We start from the raw sequence: 22,363 nt of genomic DNA on the forward strand, positions 1-22,363 counted from the left end.
ATTTTGACATTAAATACCAGTGTTATGGCAGCAGATAGCTGCCATAGCCCTGGTATTTTTCTACACGGCTGGCAGCCTTCTTTCACATAAAAGCAGAGATGTATAGTAACTAAGTAGAACTACTTCACTACTGTACTTAAGTACCGAAAGGCGGTATCTGTACTTTCCTAGAGTAGAATTTTATTCTCCTACTTCCACTTTTACTTCACTACATTTTTTCAATGATTTCAATACTTCTACTCCGATATTTTTTTTTTTTGTGCTGCATAGTTACTCGTTACAATTATAAAAATTACCACTGCCAGAACAGTAGATGGCAGGTTTCATGAAGCTCAAAACATGTGTATTATCAGCGCATACGAAAATAAATGCTACTGTATGTATAAATAAAATCTGCATTTGAAATGATAAAAAACAATTTGATGTTCAAACTTTTGACTTCTTTCTTTAATAACTACATAACACAGTACTTGTACTTTTACTTTCAGTACTTGAGTAGCAATTTTTTTTTCAAAACTACTGGTACTTTTACTTTCAGTACTTGAGTAGCAACATTTTTTAAAAAACTACTTGCAATACTTAAGTACAAAAAATGTTGAATACTTTAGTACTTCTACTCAAGTCACTTTTTGATCGAGCACTTCTACTCAAGTCACTTTTTGATCAAGCACTTGTACTTTTACTCAAGTATGGGTTTCAAGTACTTTATACAACTCTGCATAAAAGTGGTCCCAGAGGTGGATTTGCCCACCTATCTCCCACTGCTTTCCGGTCGTTTTCCCCGCTTACCGGAGCCGTCGGAAGCAGGGAAAACTATCCGATCCTTTCAGGTCCTCGGCAGGAAGTCGAGTGAGGGCAAGATGGACCCCACTTGACTCTATGGCCTTGGAGGACTGGAGCGAGGTTGTACATCGCTTCCTCCCAATGGCCTTAATGGGCCCATTCTTTTTCTAGCAGACATTTATTTAATTTTTTTAATAGCAAATTATAGGAAGGCGCCTGGCTCTTTTTAAAGATATATCTGAACCTGCTGCCCTTTTAATTGTGAAAACAATATAAAATATGGGACGTAGATAAAAAAGGCGCTGGTGATCTTTTATATTACTGGAATAAAACTTGTTCAGGGTAGCACGTGTATTAAATATGTATTACTAGTGTTAAAAGTGCTTATTAGTGAATAAATTAATATAATTAAAGGTAATAGATATATTTTAAAGTGCACAACTCAAAATTAAAGAATATTTCTGTTGCTTATTAGTAGATAAATATATAAATAATTATATATATATATAAATAAATAAATATAATGTACATGCAACAAGCAAATCAATTATATAAATATATAGTATTCCGTGCAACAAGCAAATAAAAGTGCTTATTAGTGCGTGCATAAAAAACTCATCAAATATAAACGGATATAGTCGTGCTCTCCAGTGAGAAATAATTATATAGCAAGTGTCTCTGCAATTCGTGCAACAAAAATATGCTCCTTAAAGTGCTTCAGGTGGTGGGGTGTGACACACGTGGCCTCTTACCAGCTTCCAATGAGTCACAATGACTCCCAACGCCTGTGATCCCTTTAATTGGGTGGATCAGACCTCTCCTCGATATCTTTTGGGTTGGATATCTGCTCCTACATTAGGCATGTATGGACCATATAGTCCGCATAAAGATAAACAAAAAAAGCCTCCAATAGTGAAATATTGTATGCTTTATTTGAAAATTACTAAAAAGGTATACAGTTGGTCCCTTACTATTAGTTGTGCCCTCCTGGCACTGGGCAATTCGGCAGTACACAAAATCTTTGAGTAGTGGGGAATCGTATCCGAGGATCTGAAGCTTCCTCTTAGCTTTCCTCTCACTGTGCTGTGTGCGGCGGTCGGCGAGCGTCCCTGCCTCTGCTACCAATGCCTGTGTGTTTGCTTCCGGGTTTGTCAGTAACCACAATGCATTTCGCATCTGTGCGTCATCAGGCGGTTAAGGAGCATATTTTTGTTGCACGAATTGCAGAGACACTTGCTATATAATTATTTCTCACTGGAGAGCACGACTATATCCGTTTATATTTGATGAGTTTTTTATGCACGCACTAATAAGCACTTTTATTTGCTTGTTGCACGGAATACTATATATTTATATAATTGATTTGCTTGTTGCATGTACATTATATTTATTTATTTATATATATAATTATTTATATATTTATCTACTAATAAGCAACAGAAATATTCTTTAATTTTGAGTTGTGCACTTTAAAATATATCTATTACCTTTAATTATATTAATTTATTCACTAATAAGCACTTTTAACACTAGTAATACATATTTAATACACGTGCTACCCTGAACAAGTTTTATTCCAGTAATATAAAAGATCACCAGCGCCTTTTTTATCTACGTCCCATATTTAATTTTTTTGCTTTTAAGTGTAGATGCGAGATCTGAGGTCTTTTTGACCCCAGATCTCACATTAAAGAGGACCTGTCCTGCTTATTTCTATTACAAGGGATGTTTACATTCCTTGTAAAAGGGAAAAAGGTGATCAAAATGTTTTTTTTTTTAAAAGGGACAGTGTAAAAATAAAATAAACATAATATAATAATAATAAAAGGTAAAATAAATAAGAAAAAAATAATTTAAAGTGTCCTGTCCCTCCGAGCTCGCGCACAGAAGTGAATGCATACGCAAGTCCTTCCCACATATGTAGACTGTGTTCAAACCACACGAGGTATCGCCGCGATCGTTAGAGCGAGAGCAATAATCCTAGACCTCCTCTGTAACTCTAAACTTGTAACCTATAGAGATTTTTAAGTACCAATGTTTGTAGTCATTCCACGAGCATGGGTATTTTTGAAGCATGACATGTTAGGTATCAATTTACTTGGCGCAACATTTTTTCACATTATAGAAAAAAATTGGACTAAGTTTACTGTGTTCTTTCTTATTTTTTAATTCAAAAAAGTGTATTTTTCATTCTAAAAAACTATGCTTGTAAGACGAAGTGACAAAGTATTGCAAGGATCTCCATTTTATTCTCTAGGGTCTGTTCTAAGTAATTTTTTTTAGCAAAAAATACTGATTTTAACTTGTAAACAAGTGTCAGAAATAGGCCTGGTCCTTAAGTGGTTAATCAGTGCAGTTTTCTTCCAAATATACAATACAAATACATTACATCACTTCTGAATTTTTAATCTGTTGTATGAGAATTGTAATACTTTATTAACCTCTTCGTTTTTTATATGGAGACTAGCATGCAAAAACAAAATGGACAATTATTCCTCCGGTAACCTCATCGTGTGTACTAGGCCAAAGAAAAAAACAAAACAAGGGATTTTCATCCTAAAATAGCCGTAGCAACATCGACCCTCTAGATAGAATAGCAAACAAGTATTCCATTTGTTTAAAAGGAGCAGTGATTGAAGAGTATATCCTAAAAGCCCTCGCAAACATCTAGAAATGGGGGGAGAAATCTTTCTGGGATAAACAGGATCTGGACAAAAAGAAAGTAACACAATGTTCTCAATAGAATGAAAGACCGAGGCCATGTTGGGCATTGATCTCAAAATAACCTTGTCATGATATAAAAATCAAATAGGGCTCCTTACAGGATAATGCTGATACCTTGAGGAACACTTCTAGCTAAAAAGATGGCCACAAGAAACTCAAATGGGTGTTTCTGTGACACAGAGAAAACCAGGTTTAAATCCCACAGCTGGAGTGGCCGAACTAAAGGAGCAACTTTGACGAACCCTAAAAGAAAGTACAAATTAATCAATTTAGTAATAAGAGGATGCTCAAAAAAGAACAGACAAGGCAGATAGAGTACCTGACTTTTCACAGTGCTAAGGGCTAAACATTGTACTATTCCACCTGAAGAAAGGAAAGTACATGGCCCATCAAAAGGGCATTGGGAAAATCCCCAAAGCCTCACACCAGCAATGATTCCACTCATGATAAATCTTGTGGGATGTAGATTTACAAGTTTTAAATATGGCCAGGATAACAGAATCTGCAATGCCCCTGACTCTCAGGACCCGGGTTTTGACAGCCAAAATGTCAAATTCAGCAAATGAGAGATAACAGATCTGGTTGAGGCAACAGATCACTGGCTAACAGACAAAAGAAGCTGGTGTATCACAATCTATAAGACTAACCTGAAAATATAAGAATCACTTTAATCGCTTTCCATCCTGTGAAGCAGACAAGGTAGCAGCTTCAACAGATGAAAGGCATAGATAAGGGCTTACTGATCCCACCGTGCCACCCAGGCACTGTGTTCATTGTTGGATCACCCACCTTGAAGACCAATCTTTCCAGCTTCTTGTTGAACCAAGAGGCTAAAAGATCCACATCTAGCATCCTCATTGCAGACATTTGTCTCAAAAAAACTCCTGATGGAAAGATTAGGTCCAGACGTTGTCTTCTGAAGAAATCCACTTTCTAATTCTCTACTCCAGGAATGGGCACCACAGAAATCACTGGAACATGAAGCTATACCAAGGACAGGTTAGACTCTTCTGCTGTCACTGCAATAACACCCATGGTACCCCCCTGATAATTGATGTAAGCTACTGCTGTGTTTTGTCCAGCTGAACCTGAACCGCATGACTAGTCAAAAGGGAGATCCAATGAATTGATGACAGATGACTCGCTCCCAATTCCAGGATGTTGATTGGAAATATGGATTCCTCTGTGGGCCAACAACCCTAAACAGTGATCCAGAACTCTGCCTCAACCTAGAAGGCTGATGTCCTTTGTGACAATCTTCCAATATAGCAGCAGAAATCACTTGCCCTTAGACAAGGCAGGGGGCAGAAGGCACCATGATAGAGACATCTTGGTTCAAACAGTTACCCTGACTATTTTGTTCAGAGAAAAGATGGACTTTACCTATGCTGTGAGAGTGTTTTAATGTAAAGCCCTGGAATGGATCTGAGTAAAAGAAACAGCCTTCAAGGTAAATACAATAAATCCCAGCACTTGCATATAGCTAGGAAGGGAAGACAATGGGATTTAAGTCATCAAACCTGACCCTGCAGTTTTGTCAGCCTCTCCTGAAAAAGGAAGACTTTGGCTTGGAAGGCACCCATGACTTGGTCCAAGTATTCCAAGAGGTGCTATGGAATCAAAGACGACTTCATGATGTTTGGGGTCCATCTGAAGTATTCCAAAGTCCATGGCATGACTGACACATCGGATTCCAAGGTCAAAGAAGTCTGTTTGCAAAGCAGCAGATTGTCCAAGTATCTGACAATTGGAAAACCTATAAGATGAAGAAGTCCCAAAACTGAAGTGAGGACCTTTGTGAATACTCTCAGAGACGAGGCAAGGCAGAAGGGAATAGCCACAAACTTATAGCCGCGTTTATCTAGGCCAAAACAAAGAAAATGTTGGTGACTTGGATGGTTTCAATGGGCAGTCTCCGCGCTGAAGGGAGGCAATAACTGAACAAATATATTACATTCAAAATGTCTGAGGGCGTACAAAAGTATTGTTCACCTTTAATCCTTTTGCTGCCAGATCCATACCTTGTATGGACTTGACAGAAGCAGGGGGGTTTTACATAAATTTCTGGTGGCAGCAGCCACTGGGATTGTGTGTATCTGACCGCCCGATTGCTTCCACACATTCTCGGTAATGTGCCAACCCCCCTCCCGCCCCTGTATTCTGGCCTCTGCTTGGCCATCTGCAAGCCCTAGACCGGCATAGCAGGTGCCACGGGGTAGGGGAGAAGAAGCTGAGCGGACTTACATCTGCTCTCCTCCCTAAAAAAGGGTCTAAAAGTCCCTGGATGTCTCATTAAAGAAAACCGTCACAAAAAAAATCATCATATAGGGGACTTTTTGTCCTCAATGTGATGAAAAAAAAAAAAGGTAAATTAAAAAATTTTTTTTTAATTGTAAAAACTTAAAGTTACACCCAAGCACAGATAATACCCCTTCAAAAAAACAAAAAAAACTTTTTGATGCCCCCAGAGCAATATTTCTAACACCAGACTTGCTCTGTTATGCTAAACTGATGACCTATAGGAGGCTTTTAAAGCATCGCCTAATGAGGATATAGGGTAATGAAGTTTGTCTGCATTTCATGGGCTCAAGCAAATTTAAAGCTTGACATGTTGGGTATCTATATACTTGGTGCAACCTCGTCTTTTATATTTTACGAAATCTTGGGTAAATTATTCCATACATATGCCCTAAAATTACCTTTAGTGTATATTTACTAATCATTCCCTAGACCTCAATGTGAAATACAAAAATTGGAGCTACCACTATTTTATTCTCTAGGGTGTATGTTGCATTCAGAAAATATATAATGTTTTGAGGGTTTTATGTAATCTTCAGGCTTAAACTAATTTTTTAAACATGTGTGCAAAAAATGCCAACATGGCTTTGGCAGCGAAAGCGTTAAATCCAGGATGAGATGGAGGCCTCTTTAGGGTTTGGGAACTGTAAACCCTGAAACGTTTTGGTTAAAGGAAAAACAATTCCCTAAATCAACATTCTTTGAACAGCCAACCATGCTGAGATACTAGAATGCGCAAAGCAAAAAAATCTTGGTGGAGGAAAAATACTAAATTTTATCTTTAAACCTGTAGAGATTACCTCTCACACCCAAATGTCTGATATGCAAGCTTTCCAAATCTCAGCAAAAATTATCAGATGTCCCTCTACCTGAGATGGAGCTGGTAGGGGCAGACCAAACTGAAGTGGATTATCTGCAGGTTTTGACATCTGGGATTGCTATGGGCGAGGAGGTGGAGGAAGACATGTGGCTCTGAGGAAGAGGCACGGCCTCGAAACGCGTCAGCCCTCCGTCTTCATGAGACATTGGACTTTTCAAAACGATGCTGTTCAATTGAATTGATATGCTGGACTACTACGCATGTTTGTGAGTAGTTGATTTTAAAAATGGATTTTTGTAAGATCTTACCGTAAAATCCTTTTCTCTTAAGCTCATTGACAGACGTAGTCTTCTTGATTCTCAAGAGCTGGGTTATGTTGTCTCCGCAGGAGTAGGACTAGGCAGAAAGACAAAACGTTCTGGCTCCACCTTAGGGGCAGTCCCTGAGGGTATATCCTCCCTCTCTCTGCTACAGGGAATCAGTTCTGTTCTAAAGCAGTAACAGAGAATTTAACCCAACCCAAGTCAATGATAGAGGGGCGGGTACTACGTCTGTCAATGAGCTTAAGAGAAAAGGATTTTACGGTAAGATCTTACAAAAATCCATTTTTCTCTATCGCTCATTGACAGACGTAGTCTTCTTGATTCTCAAGAGCTGGGACATCCAGAAGCAGTGCCACAAATGAGGGGTGGGATTGACAAAATCAAATCCAATCTAGAAGGCCCAACCGGTGCCAAACTAGAAGTTTTAAAGGCTCATTATAAACAAAGAATGAGACTAAAAGAAAAATTTCCAACGGAAAAAACCCTTGAGGTAGACCACTGGTCTCCTCAAATTGCGGCCTGCAAAACCTTGCGGCCAAACGAGGCATCAGACGATGCCATTACAACAACTTTATAATGTTTTGTAAAGGTATGCACCGACGACCAGGTAGCCGCCTTGCACACCTGGACCACTGACGCCTGATGGCGAAAGGCCCATGACGCACTAAGCGCCCGAGTGGAGTGCGCCTTAACAGGGAACGGGGGCTCCCGACCCTTAATAGAATAAGCCTGTACTACCGTCTGTCTGATCCATCTGGAAATGGTCGCGGCAGATGCAGGCAACCCCTTTTTGGGTCCATCCGGGATCACAAAAAGTGAATCCGTCTTGCGAAACGAGTCTGTCGTTTTCAAGTATACCCTGATCGCCCAGACCACATCCAAGGAGTGTAAAGCAAACTCCCGAGGATGACTGGGCTTAGGACACAGGGAAGGTAATACAATTTCTTCATTCAGATGAAATTCTGAAAGCACTTTTGGTAGGAAGGATGGATTCGGACGAAGAACCACCTTATCTCTATGAACCACCAGATATGGTGAACGACAAGATAATGCGGCCAGTTCTGACACCCTGCGTGCAGAAGTAATAGCCTGACTAGACAGAAAAAAACTGATTCCCTGTAGCAGAGAGAGGGAGGATATACCCTCAGGGACTGCCCCTAAGGTGGAGCCAGAACGTTTTGTCTTTCTGCCTAGTCCTACTCCTGCGGAGACAACATAACCCAGCTCTTGAGAATCAAGAAGACTACGTCTGTCAATGAGCGATAGAGAAATTTATGTTATTAAAAGCCTGCTGAGGATAATGCGCTAGGCTGGTGCGCCCTTCTTTGTGTTTGTATTTGCATGTGACTAGCTCTAACCTGGCCTAAAGGAACAAAAGGAATGCTTTCATGCAGGATAAGAAGGTGTTGATTTATGTTGTTGATTCTTATGTTTGTGCACCTGAAGTAAATGACCACTCTTTTCCTTCTCACCTTTTTAATGATTTTCTATAGCAAAGTCCTGAAACAATAAAGGTTAGTTGAAACAAGCCTTTCTTAAGCTGTGGCTCCTCTGAGCAGAACTTAAGCCCAGTTCAGCCTTGTGCGGGCTGTGTTCTGGCTGTAGGGCAGTAGATTTATTTCAATGTGCTTCCCTACCCTCTAAAACGCAGGGAAAAAAGTCCCGGGCCCCTTTTAAAATCACACCGCACAGAATTGCATGGTGCTGTGAGACCATGCAGTTCTGATTGCAAAATTGCAGGCATTTCTCTGATGTGTGGTGGTGTCATTAAGAATTAATAGTACCCTGCACATCTGCTAAACAGCAATGCATTTCTCTTGCATTTCAGAACACACGCAATGGCGCACAGGTTCCCAGCATGCAATAGTTTGAGCATTTGCTCTGCAAATCTGAACCAAAGTAAGGGATGCTTGAGATAAAAAACAGAAGTATTTAGTACTGCAGTATGTTCAACTTTTATGAAAACCAAGTTTAGACAGCGCAGTAGGTTAAGTAATGATAGAATCCTCTAAATTTAAAGTGGAACACACAGCCTCAATTAAAAACAAAACAGTTTCCTGAAGGGGCCACATCATTCTCCTTGGAAAGAAGAGACTGGAATGATAATACGTTCTAAGTCAGATAGAGACATTTTAGGAATCTTTTAATCAGAGACTGCTGTAGAATGAAACTCAGTGTTTTTTACCCTTTTGAGCAACAAGTTCCTCCAACTGAGATATGAAACCTTCCACAATGGAAAAAATAAAATAAAAAATCAGCCTTAGTGAGATGGGAAGAGGGAGAAATGCCCAATAAAGAGGAAAATGTAGAACTATTTGCTGACAATGACTTTTCAGACTTGCTTGAAGCACAAGCTGCACAATTTTACCTGCGTAAACCCCCACCTTACAGCCATTACATACATTAGACGTGGACAAGTCATCTGTAGTTGCAGAATGATCTTCTCTCAGTTTGGTAACATGTTGCCTACAACAAAAAAGGTGTATGCACCTTTAAGATGGAACTACAATTCCCCTCAGGAATATTCAGATCTGGAGTACCAAGGGTTAAACAGAGGCTCTGTGCTACTTGTCCTTGCAGGGACAGTAGAAGGTAAAGTGGAGGCTGTGTATACATTTGAAAACACAGGGCAATGGAGCAGAGAAGCGAGCAGCTGCCAATCCCTTCAGAGCAGGGCCCACCATTTATTGACTTTTAGACTTTAGTCTGACATTTTAAGATAGCACTTTCTCTTCAAGTATGGTCTTCACAAGAGCTGGATCTGTCCGTCCTTTTGAAGCCTTCTGAACTAAACCTATGAGCTTATTCAGAACTTTAAGGTTTCCTTGTCTTATGGCAGCAACCTAGAAATAAGGACAAAAAGTCAATAATGATAACCAGAAAAATGCATGCTACTGTCTCTTTTTTAGTAATTTTTGTACTTTTGCTTCTTAGACTTCAGTTTACCACTCATGCACAGAATTCTATGCCAATTAAAATGATACAACACACTGCAAGAAGCAACCAAACCTGAATTAAAGCATATCTATTGTCAAAAAGTAAAATTACATATTAATTTCCACATTGTGTTTTAATTATTTCGAGTCTACTCAAATTATTCTAAACAGTCTTGCAGTTTGTAAACTTACTTTGTAAAGGAAACATTTACTTCCCTAAATTCTGACACATATTCTCTATGCTCTCTTAGTAGGCACTTCTGTGTTACAGAATTCACAGAGCCTGCATTCTAAGCTGCAGAGGTGCAGAGAGGAGGAGTTTCAAGAGGCGGAGTCAGTACAGGAACCACTGCCTGCAGGCACTAAGGTACTATGGCAAATGTAGTTTTCGGAAATTTGAAAATAATCAGAAAGCGAAGGGAAGTTGCAAAACATGCAGGGAATCCATGAAGTTGATGAAATTGATGGCCAGCAGACAGGCTGCATTCATAATGTGAAAGAAAATTAAGCGTATATTGAATTGTCAAAAATAACTACTATTTGCATTGCTATTATAATGTTGATGTTATAAAATGAAAGTGTATGCTGTGACCACAGAACTTCTTTAAAATGATAGATCAGGACCGGTGGTGGGTTGATTTATTGGAACATTCCAAAACTGACAAGCATCATTACTCTTATTTAGTAAGGTAAACCACTGTAATCTGAATGATTTGAAAGGAGGTAAGTGAAACTTATTGAGTCCTATGGGTTAACACTCTGAATGTTGTGCTGCTTTACTGAAAAAGCCCAATGGAGCGACCTCTTGGATTCATAGTTACACAGTTTACACACTTACAATAGTACTCTGTGTATTCAGGTGTACAATGACTCCTCAGAGAGTGCCACTCTCTGCCCAAGAATAACACTGTAAATTCCGGACTGGCACTATGTAAAGTAAGCCTATTTCCTGGAGTCTACTCCATGCTGCCTATGGGGTGGTGATGTCACTACTAGTATAGTTTAATGCACCGAGGCTCACAGCTTTGAAATTAAAATGGAGCCAGATCTCCCAGTAGCCAGCTTCATTTGCATGGTTTTGTTTGTTCCTCTTATGCAGATGATTATTGGAATAAAAAAGTTACATGCTACATACAGTACATTCAATATTAGGCCTATTATATCTTTACCTTTTGCAGACATGTAAATTTCTTACATAATATGCACAAATATATATATTTAGAACTTTTTAGATTTGTTTCTATGCCTACACATGCTTTCCTTTTGGAAATAAATTCCTATCATTAATGAAACATAACTGTTTAATACCTCTATGTTGTGTTCATCCACAATCTTCTGACAGATGTCCTCTAGCTGTCTCCTATCAAGAAGTCCTAGGTTCTTCTCCTTCACGATCTGTGTTGGGGTCTTATTTACTCCCTTGCAGAGCTCCAGGAACACCTGCAGTCCAGTACCAGAAAACAGACTTTAAATGAAGCCATAATCCTCTCTCCTGGGCTTTCTTTGACTGATGCTTATTTGATTAAAATGAGATCGCAGATTTTCCACTTTGCAGTATTTCTAATGCATGATCTAACAATTGCCCTTGTACTAATGAGACGACTGAAGAGGCTTGATAACGTAATTAAGTTTCAGATTAAATGAAAAAAAGACTTAATTGCTTTTAGCATCAACAAGATACAGTCAACTTGAACTAGAGATTACTAAATACAACAAATAGTAAGAAAGTTCTGTGGGATCAGTAGCTGAAATGTAGTAATTAAGCATTTGTTCCCATTTAGGAGATATTATATTTTGTACAAAAACTCTTAAAACTCTATCAGTTAAACATATTTCTGCATAAGTCAATGACTAATCACACATTATATTATTTAAATCACTGAGGGTAAAAGATAGGGGAGACTAAAAAAAAGACACAGTGATCTACAAGTGCAAAGGATTGCAGAAGGCAGCAAGTGGGAGAACAAGAGTTGGATAATGCTAAAGCATCATTTTCATTCTGTCTTTGCTACCTCTTGGTGCAAACTATGCCTAACCTTAATTCAGGGTGTGATGAGAAGGCACTAAAGTACAGCGCAATAAGCTACTGAGGCATTCATACTGCAACTCATTCTCTACGCTTACAAACCTTTGCATGAAGGAAAATAGTTTACTGTCAGATGCAGTAAAAGGCATCTTCAAAAGAGAAGTATGGGTTTCCTTTTTCTAGCCTAACCCTAATCCCTATGAGCTGCTAGTACCTAAAAATCTTTCTAGCCTTCTGAGAAGTGCACCCTTTCTGTTAAAAAAGAGGTAATTACCTATGGGAAGGACTACAGTATTCTCTGAAGCGTCATACCGGCAATGGGAGTCTGAATCCGCCCCCCTGCCTTCTCTGTGATTAAAGTGGAGTTCCAGCCTCAAAACCAACTATGGCCCATCCGCTTGCTCTAAAAAACCTGAAAAAGAATTGGATAATCCCATTTTTTTTATTTACCTACCTTGTTTTTAACCACTTAAGCCCCGAAAGATTTTACCCCCTTCCTGACCAGGGCCTATTTTGCGATTTGGCACTGCGTGACTTTAACGGACAATTACGCAGTCATGCGATGCTGTACCTAAACAAATTTGGCGTCCTTTTTTTCCCACAAACAGAGCTTTCTTTTGGTGGTATTTGATCACCTGTGCGATTTTTTGATCATGCGCTATAAACAAAAATTTTTTTTGCAAAAATAATATTTTTCACATTTTTTTATATGAAATTCCCCCCCAAAAATGTAAAAATTAAATTTTTTTAACATTTTAGGCCAATTTTTTTTTTTTACCATATGTTTGGTAAAAAAAAAAAAATCGCAAAAAGCGTATTTCGATTGGTTTGCGCAGAAGTTATTGCGTTTACTAACAAAGGGAAAGATTTTTGTCATTTTTTTTAACGCGTAATGGCGGCGATCTGCGATTTTTTTTGCGGGACTGCGACATTGGGGCGGACAGATCGGACCCTTGACTGACATTTTTGACACTTTTGGGGTTACCAGTGACAGTACTACAGTAATCAGTGCTATATATATGCACTGTTACTGTAAAAATGACACTGGCAGTGAAGGAGTTAACTGTATTGGAGAGGGAGGGGTTAAGTGTGTTCTAGGGGCGTGCTTCTAACTGTGATTGGCTGTGGCTGTGTGTGTAAGAACAGTGATCAACGGTCCTACATAGTAGAACCGTATGATCATCATTCTTACACAGGGAGAACCGACAGGCGGCTTTGGTTACACTAGCCGCCTGCCTTTCTCCCGCTGTCACGGACTATCGCGAGTCCGCCGGACACACGCGGGGGGGGGGGGGGGGGGGGGGTTCCGTGACTGAGCGGGAGCGCGCCTCCGGCGGCGCGCACTCGCTCCCCCCACCCTTACAGGCTAGCGACGTATCCCTACGTCGCTCTGCCTGTGAGGGGCTGACTGACGACGTAAATAGTCGTGCGGCAGTCGGCAAGTGGTTAAAGAAAATATAAAAATATACTTACCTTCCTTCCATTTCCTCCCTCTGCGGCCGCAGCCCACCCCGTCACTTCCTGCACTGCAATGCGTCATGGGAGCTCTTTCTCATCACTCCCAGGAGGCAATGGACAGTGACGTGGAAACCCGTACTATGCCGATCGCATAGTACTGCGCATGCGCAAGATTTTGCGGTGCATTCTGGGTAGCCATCCTGCAATCAGGAAGAAGGCAAAAAATGATTACACTGTGGCTTCAGATGACCACAGCAAAGATGGCCACGCTCAGACACCAGTTTTAAAAGGAAGAATTTCACACAAAACATACACTATAAAACTAATAAATATGGAAATAGCGGTTATTTAAAGGGCAATTGATTACTATTTATGGAGAATTTTTTTCTAAAAAAAGTTTCTGAGGCCAGAACTCTGCTTTAATGTCAGCTCTGGGCTTTCACACAGCACACAGATCTGCTCCCCTCCTCCCTTCTTCCCCCTCCCCTCTAGGCAGACAGCGCATAGAGCAGCCTTCAATAATAGCAGCTGAACTTCAGTGACTGTATGCCAAGTCACTGAAAATGCTGCTTATTATACTGTATATATTTATTCTTCCTTTTATGATAATTAATAGAATACACTAACTTTTACCAACATACTGTACCAGCATTGCCAACAATTACTTTTACAGTAAAACAAAATACAATAAAATCAGAGCTAATATTGTGGATGGATGATTTTATTTACAATTCAGATTGTTATATGGGACTGAGGCAATGACAGCTTATATTTGCATTTGCTTAGGCTGGTTCCACGCTGCTGTGTTGCAGTTTGGCCACAGCGTGGGTGTTCCACGATTTCCCACAGACTTTCTATTAGGTCCTGTGTTTTTGGTGCATTTTCTGAAAGTGCACCAAACATGCAGCGTGCAGGACTTTTGGTGTGTTCTCAGAAAAACACCAAAAAATGCGCAACCTAATAATAAGTCTTGAGGAAACTGCAGGTTAACTGAACAAAAACCACAGGTATAACTGCACTGCAACCAAACCACAGCACAGTAGTGTCAAACTAGTTTTGGACCCCATTTACACAAAGGGTCTGCGCAGGTCTGCCTGCTAGTTTTTCAGACGGACCTGATCGGACCCTCCATTCACCCCTATGGACCAGAGGGTGTAAACAGACTTATGTTTGTTTACTCCCGCGTTCCTTCGATCAATCTGGTCCACTAAAAAAAAAACCAAAAAAAAAAAACTAACCAAACACTGCACCACTTTCTACTCATCTCTGCACTCTGCGTCACTTAATACTGATCTCTATACTCTGCACTATTTACTACTCACCTTTGCACTCTGTCACTACTCACCTCTGAACTCTGCATCACTTACTATTATCTCTGCACTCTGAATCACTTACTGCTGACCTCCGAACTCCACATCACTTACTACTCACCTCTGCACTCTGTGTCACTTAGTACGCACCAGTGAAAGCTGAACCACTTTCTATTTACCTCTGTGTCACCTACTACTGACCGCTGCACTCTGCTTTATTTACTACTGATCTCTGCACCACCTAATACTGACCTCTGCACTCTGCATCACTTAATACTGACCTCTTTACTCTGTGGCACTTACTACTGACCTCTGAACTCCACATCACCTACTACTCACCTTTGCATCACTTACTACAGACTACTGAACTCCACATCACTTACTACTGACCACTGAATGCTGCATCACTTACTACTGAGCACTGAACGCTGGGTCATTTACTACTGACCACTGAATGCTGCGTCATTTACTACTGACCACTGAACGCTGCGTCACTTACTACCCACCACTGCACTCTGAGTCACTTACTACCGATCTCTGAATTCTGCACTATTTACTGCTCACCTCTGAACTCTGCGTCAATAACTACTGATCTCTGAACTCTGTATCACCTACTGCTCACCTCTGCATTTTGCCTCATTTACTACTGACCTCTAAACTCTAAGCTTATAAGCAGTGGAGGCGTTCCCTTCCCTGCATCTGTTTGTCTACATGCCTATTGTATATGTGCAGCTGTGGGGTGGGGTATGCTTTAGCCACTTATAAATGGCTGTCCAAAGTAACCGCTTTCTGACCGTGATTGCTCAGTTGGATTCAAACATGTTTCTGAATACACCTTAGCTCATTTCTAGTAAGGGGGTTGGGATTTTATTTTTATTTATTTTTTACTATATACCGTATTTATCTGCGTATAACACGCACTTTTTCGTCCTAAAAATTGAGGAAAAAGTAACAGTGCGTGTTATACGCCTGTATAAAAAAAAAAAGTCCAGGAAGCAGCGCCGAGAGGTAGAAGGGGGCGGGCGGCGCCGAGGAGAAGGAAGGACGCGCTGTCTTCGGAAGTCCCGCCTCCTATGCCGACGTCTATCATAGGCGCCGGGACTTCCGATGACAGCGCCGCCCGCCCCGTTCTACCTCTCGGCGCTGCTTTCTGGACTTTTTTAAAAGTGATTCTGATAGTGTCAATGGCCCTGGCGAGGCTGCAATTATGGGCACTGCACTGGCGAGGCTGCAATTATGGGCACCCCACTGGCGAAGCTGCATGTATGGGCACCCCACTGGCGAGGCTGCATGTATGGGCACTGCGCTGGTGAGGCTGCATTTAAGGACACTGCGCTGGCGAGGCTGCATTTGTGGGCACTGCGCTGGCGAGGCTGCATTCGTGGGCACTGCGCTGATGAGGTTGCAGTGTGTTCATTCACAAAACAGACACACATTTTAAACCTGTAGCTGATGTTTACCATATCTTTTCTACTGAATGAATGCAGTGGAATGTGTAGAGAAGATTTCCTGTGTTCATCCAGGGGGTCGCCGAGCATGAGAACATCTTCAACTCGCCGGCACTCCCCCCTCCCTGCTCACATCGTGGCAAGCAGATCCCTTCCCCCGCCCAGCAGCGGCTGCAGGAGAAGCCGACACAGGCTTTGAAAGTTGCTGAGGAAGGGGGGGGGGGGGTCGGAGGACAGAAGAGATCAAAGCCTAGGGGGAGGAGGTGATGGACAGAGGGGAGAGGATACAAAACTGCAAGGAAAGTGCAGCCCAGAAGATGAGACTGAAGTAAGCACACTGCATACCTTATCAGCTGTCTCTGCTTCCTGGTTTTAGCAGTGAGATGTTACCAGGGAAAATGAGGAACATGCCCACTCTAGCCGCCAGCTTGGGTGTGTGCCAAGCACAGCCAATGTCTAATAGATGGATTGGAGATGTATCCACCCACTCTTAACTTTCAAACAGAGGGAGAACAATTATTCACTCATTCCGGACAGTTAAAGTATCCATACTAGATGACTATGGAAAGAAAGAAACATTATGGAAGCAATCTGGTAGCATGTACTTCTTATTTTGCCTTTCCCATACTTTTCCTTTAAAGGTGGAACAATCCTGGTCAGATGTCCTGGGACCTACAATTACTGAGCTATGACTAAGGCTGTTTCGGTCTGAAACATGTCAGCTTTTCCTGCAGGGATGTGGTTTTAGCCTGTATCAATAAAACTTATGACTTTTTACATTGAAACTTTCTAAGATGGGGACTATCTATTACTATTAGAAAGGTTTATTTCTCTATTCTACACAGAAAAGAATAACTGGCACCCACACACACAACCATTTATCATCCCTATGCAGTGAATCCTAACACATGGAAGCAATCATGAAATGAAACATTGTGCATTAACCCATGTTTTGCGCTCACTATCAAGGTTTTCAACAACCTTATACAAGTATGTATGTCATGGGTTGCAAGTTTTCAACGTAATATGGTTTCCCATAGTGACTTCACGTTTCTTCCTTCCAGAGAATTAGTGTTGTTTTCAACTGACCAAACTCATCCGGTACCCATTGATATCAGATCTTTTTTCTCACCTCAAGTTTAATGACTTTTGGCAAAGACAGCTACAGTACGTACACATCAGAAGCGAGTTGTGTTAAATATAAAAGTTCATCATCTATCATACATCTAATTATCAGATTTCCTCCATGCTCTATGCAGGTTAAGCAGCACAACAAAAAAAAATCTGCCATAAGTATGGTAGAACTATAGAATACATTATAATGAGGATTGTAGCAACAGATTGTAGGGAGGAGTTCTGGCATGTGATGATGCTCACGCTGGAGCCGTGAGTCACAGTCCGAGCCCCCAACTACTGCCCAATGTTGGAAGCAAAGGCGCACCTGAGAGGGAGTGGCGCGCGGCTGCCTGAAGCAGTGACCGGATGTGGTGCTGTGCTGCCGGTCCCTAAGCTCCCTGAGCCTCCTTTTGTCTCCCCTTTCATCTCTGTTCATGAGCGGGAGCCGCGGCAGGATAGCGGTCCCCTGATGGGGAGAACATACCCTATGGACATCAGTGGGGGTCAGATGACCAGCAAGCCTACCTCTCTGAGAAAGTGTGGAGTGGGCTCCTAAGGGAGTCCACGGACGCTGGGAGAAACACCATCCAAAGCCCTCCTTGGCTGTACCAGTACATACACCCCCCTCCTGGCTTCACCTTTGCAGGATTCCTGGAAACAGGAGCAAAGAGCAGACCTCGCACCCAGACCAGGAGGGACAGGTTGCTTTGGAGGTGGGTGGCTTTCAATGTTTGTTTGTGGACTGCCATACTGACTCTGTATTTGACCACCTCATTGCCCTAGTTACCCCTCTACGTGACTTACATACATTACATACACTTTCCTAGCAACCAGATGCCCCTCTGTACCTCCATAATAAGGTGGACATTGGAACTTTTATAAGAAAACCCCTAGTTTTCTATATGTTGGTTCTCCTGGGGAAGGTTGAATGGAGCACGGAGAGGGGCAAACACTTAGCAGTGAGTGTAAACTGGCTATTTGAAATATCATCAATTGAATGTGACTGAGTTTCTCCTTGGCCCACGCAGACTGCTCTTTACTTCCCCCCCTTTTTTTCCCCTGCTTTTTCCGATCAAGCCATCTACTGAAGTCACTAAGTCATCTTTATTAATAGAGTTTAGCAGTTGCTCGCTTATCCATCCATTCATCCATCTATCCTGCAGCTGAGATTCCTCAGGGGTTGAAGATGAGCGGTAAATCCAATAAAACTGGCAAAACAACTCAACTTACTCCTAACCCAGGGGGTGTTCAATGGTACATGTCAGCAGAAACTAGCATGTCCGAAGAGGGGCTTGGTAGCTCCCGAGAAGGGGTTCCAGGATGGGCAGGAAAAAGCCATCCATGGAAGAAGCCACAACTGGAAGGCCTAGTTGCCTGATGTCAACTCAGCTGAAAAGTACTGGGGGAAATCTGCAGGGAGGGCCCAAAATGCAGAATGGGGAACCAAAAAAAGGGACCTACCCTTATCAGTGGACGAGGATGTTGGCCTTGAGGAGGCTCAAGCAAGCATGCCTCTGATTAAAGAGGCGCTAGCAGAGATACTGTCCAAAATGGAAACATCTTTGAAAACAGATATTGGACAGGTATTGGGTCGAGTGGAAGAGATGAAGGAAAGGCTAGATGCACATGATCAAATACTTGAGGAAATGAATGAACAAATGAAGCTTCTGCAGAGAGCTAATAGATCCTTATTACATAAATTGGAAGATCAAGAGAACTGAAATCGGCGAAAAAACTTGCAAATAAGGGGCCTATTGGAGAAGTATAAGGAGGAAGAGTTGCCAGCAGTGATACGCAGACTTTTAACTCCATGCTGGGAAAGGAGCCCTCAGAAATATTAAAATTGGCAGGGCACATAGGGCTGGAAGGTACCAGGCCAGGCTGGGGATAATACAAAAGAAGTGATTGTTAGGTTCAATTATGAAGAGAAAAAAATCGATAATGATGGAAAAAGTGTGGAACTCCCTTTTGAAGGAGTGAACTTACAGCTATAAGCCGATCTTTCGGCTGAAACATTCGCAAGAAGGAGACTGCATAAATCATTGACAGAGCAAATGCGGGTGTCCAATGTTCTATACCGCTGGGGCTTTCCATCCTGTCTTAAGGGGAAAAAGGAAGGCGGGTCAGCGGTTTCGAGATTTCCAGAAGATTTAAAGCGGTAGTATCCCGCTTTTTGACACTTTTACCTACAGGTAAGCCTATAATAAGGCTTACCTGTAGGTACAAATAATATCTCCTAAACTGGCATGGTTTAGGAGATATTTACAGTGCATGCAGCCGCTCGCGCGAGCGGCGCATGCGCTCTGAAGGTCCGGGGAGACCTTCAATTTATTTGCCGGGAGCTTGCCGGAAAATCACTCCCGCGCGCATGCGCGGGAGTGACGTCATCGCGGCTTAGGCCAATCATCGCGCCGGAGCCATCTCTTCCGGCCAATCACCGCGCCAGAGCCGCCGAACCCGGAAGAGACGGCGAGGGATCATGGCAGCGCCCGCAGCGATGTCCGGGGGTCCGTGTCGGGGCTTCGTTCTAAGGTAAGTTACACATAATGGGCTAGTATGCGATGTATACTAGCTAATTATGCCTTTGTCTTGCAGGTTTTTTTTTTTATTTTTTTTTATTTTTTAGGGTTAAGAGCCGGGTCACACTATTGCGATGCGGGAAGGCTGCGAATTCGCAGCCTTTTCCCGCATCGCACACGCACCCCCGGCAGTTCACACTGCCATATGCGATCCGCTGGGGGTGTCAATGTAATCTTAACGACACCCCCAGTTTGATCGCATATCGCAGTGCGATCGTGCAGTTCGCACAGGATGGGATCGCACAAGTGTGAACCGCTGTGCGATCCGATCCTGATGCGGCTGCAAAAATGCCTCCTGTGCGTGTTTGCACCGGGTGCGATGCGAATTTAGCCATACAAACTGTATGGCTAAACTCGCACCGCACAGCTGATCGCATGTAATGTCGGAGCAGTGCGCTCCGACATTACATGCGAACCCGGCACTCGCATCAGTGTGAACCGGGTCTTACAACCGCTTTAAGAGACTTCTGTAGACCTATCAACTCCATCCCTCCCGAGGTGAGAAGAGAATAAGGGATCAATGTCGCTAAGAAACAAACAATAAAAAGAGGTGGGAAGGGGGAGTAGGAGGAAGGAGAAAGGAAGGAGGGAGGAAGGGAAGAAAGGGAAAATTAACTTAGGGATACTGGGGCCATGGTGACTTTTGTAGAACCCATTTTGCCTCTCTGCTAACCTTTTCCCTCCATAGGTGGGGACAGGGGGGGAAAATTACTGTAAGAATTGGCAAAGAGAGAGATGAGAGTGTTAGCGGCCGAAAGTAAAGGAAAAGGGTAATGGTGGCGGTGGGTGGGACTAGGGAGGATACAGAGGGCTTGCACATCCAGTGGTTGGGGTGGGATTGAGTTGTCAGGATGGATGCCCCTCAAGAAGGTATGGACAAGAGGCGACATGTAGTCGAGTGCCGTCAGATCCATATATTGAATAAGTGTTAGATACTTGTTCAACCATTCAAAGGGATACGTTCCTTGGTAAGGGAGATAGGATGGGGTTGTTCGAGTTTTTTTTTCTATTCCCTCCCCCCCCCTCTTGCTCCGGCAAGATTCCACTTGGAGAATATGACAGCTGCCCCTTTGGTCAATTATGGCCTGACAAATATTTGGTGTTGTATAATGATGTTAGAGGCCTGAATACTTCCAGTAAAAGGTATAAGGTAAATAAAGAATTGCACCATTATGGGGCAAATGTGGTGTGTTTACAAGAGCCACATGTCATGCATGCCTCGGGGTTTAGACTGTCATCTATCCTCTCCCAATGTGGTTTTATGGTGACTCGACTTTGAGCCACTCACGGGGAGTGACTATCGAATTTGATAGAAGCACTGTGTTTGTGCTAAAGGAGCAGCTAGTAGACCCTCAGGGGGGTTCTTTTTCATTAAGGGCAGATTATTCAATATGGAGTGTACCTTTGCAAATATCTACTCCCTCAATAGAGAACCAATCAGGTTTCTTAGGAAAATCTTGAAAAGACTGATGGTATTCAAGGAAGGGTGCCTTATTGTAGCTGGAGACCTTAACATGGGTTTAGATCCGCAGGTGGATTCCTCGATGGGTTGTTTTCACTTCCCACCACAAAGACATTACAAAATCAAAAGACTAATAGTGGAGTGCCAGTTAGTGGACGTTTGGAGGATTAGACACCCGGAGGTTAGGGATTACACCTATTACTCCTCAGTTCATGGGTCCTACACAAGGATCGATTACATCCTAATAGAATATAAACTGTTACCCACTCTCAAAGACGTGACTATCAAGACCATTACACTTTCTGACCATGTGCCAGTAATGGTTCAGTTAGAAGCGGCGTCAGGGGCACCTAGAGAAATGGCTTGGAAGCTGAATGGCTCGCTCATTCAGGATCCTAAGGTAGCCGAGAAGGTTGAAACAGGAGTTGGAGAGTTTTTTCTCTAATAATGATATGCCAGAAATTACGCAGGCTACCCTGTGGGAGTCACTTAAGGCCTATATAAGGGGGATATTAATAGGCATGGGAACACAGAAAAAAAGAGAAAAAAAGAAAAAAAAAAAGAGAAAAAAAGAAAAAAAGAAAAAAAAAAGGGAGATTCAGATGCTGGAACAACAGACTAGGCCCAAAGGTATCCAAGAGAAGTGAGAGCTAATTACAGTCAGGTCCATAAATATTGGGACATCGACACAATTTTTAACTTTTTGGCTCTATACACCACCACAATGGATTTGAAATGAAACAAACAAGATGTGCTTTTAACTGCAGACTTTCAGCTTTAATCTGAGGGTATTTACATCCAAATCAGGTGAAAGGTGTAGGAATTACAACAGTTTGTATATGTGGCACCCACTTTTTAAAGGGACTAAAAGTGATGGGAAAATTGGCTGCTCAGCTCTACCATGGCCAGGTGTGTGTTATTCCCTCATTATCACATTTACAAGGAGCAGATAAAAGGTCCAGAGTTTATTTCAAGTGTGCTATTTGCATTTGGAATCTGTTGCTGTTAGCTCTTAATATGAGATCCAAAGAGCTTTCACTATCAGTGAAGCAAGCCATCATTAGGCTGAAAAAACAAAAC

At 42.1% G+C, this 22,363-nt stretch overlaps 1 protein-coding gene across 1 annotated transcript in view; it reads right to left on the minus strand.

Moving 5' to 3' along the window:
• Positions 1–9,202: 9,202 nt before the first annotated feature.
• Positions 9,203–22,363, minus strand: part of GATB (glutamyl-tRNA amidotransferase subunit B) — a 249,958-nt gene continuing 236,797 nt past the window's right edge. The window contains exons 12-13 of the mRNA XM_082243457.1: positions 11,193–11,324; positions 9,203–9,791 (exon numbers count right to left, since the gene is read on the minus strand). Coding sequence (XP_082099583.1) covers positions 9,663–9,791; positions 11,193–11,324 — 261 coding nt within the window. The 3' untranslated portion in view covers positions 9,203–9,662. The remainder of the gene's footprint in view (positions 9,792–11,192; positions 11,325–22,363) is intronic.

The sequence above is a fragment of the Pelophylax lessonae genome (genome assembly GCF_965119305.1).
Source record: "Pelophylax lessonae genome assembly, chromosome: 1".
NCBI classification, from domain to species: Eukaryota; Metazoa; Chordata; class Amphibia; order Anura; family Ranidae; genus Pelophylax; species Pelophylax lessonae.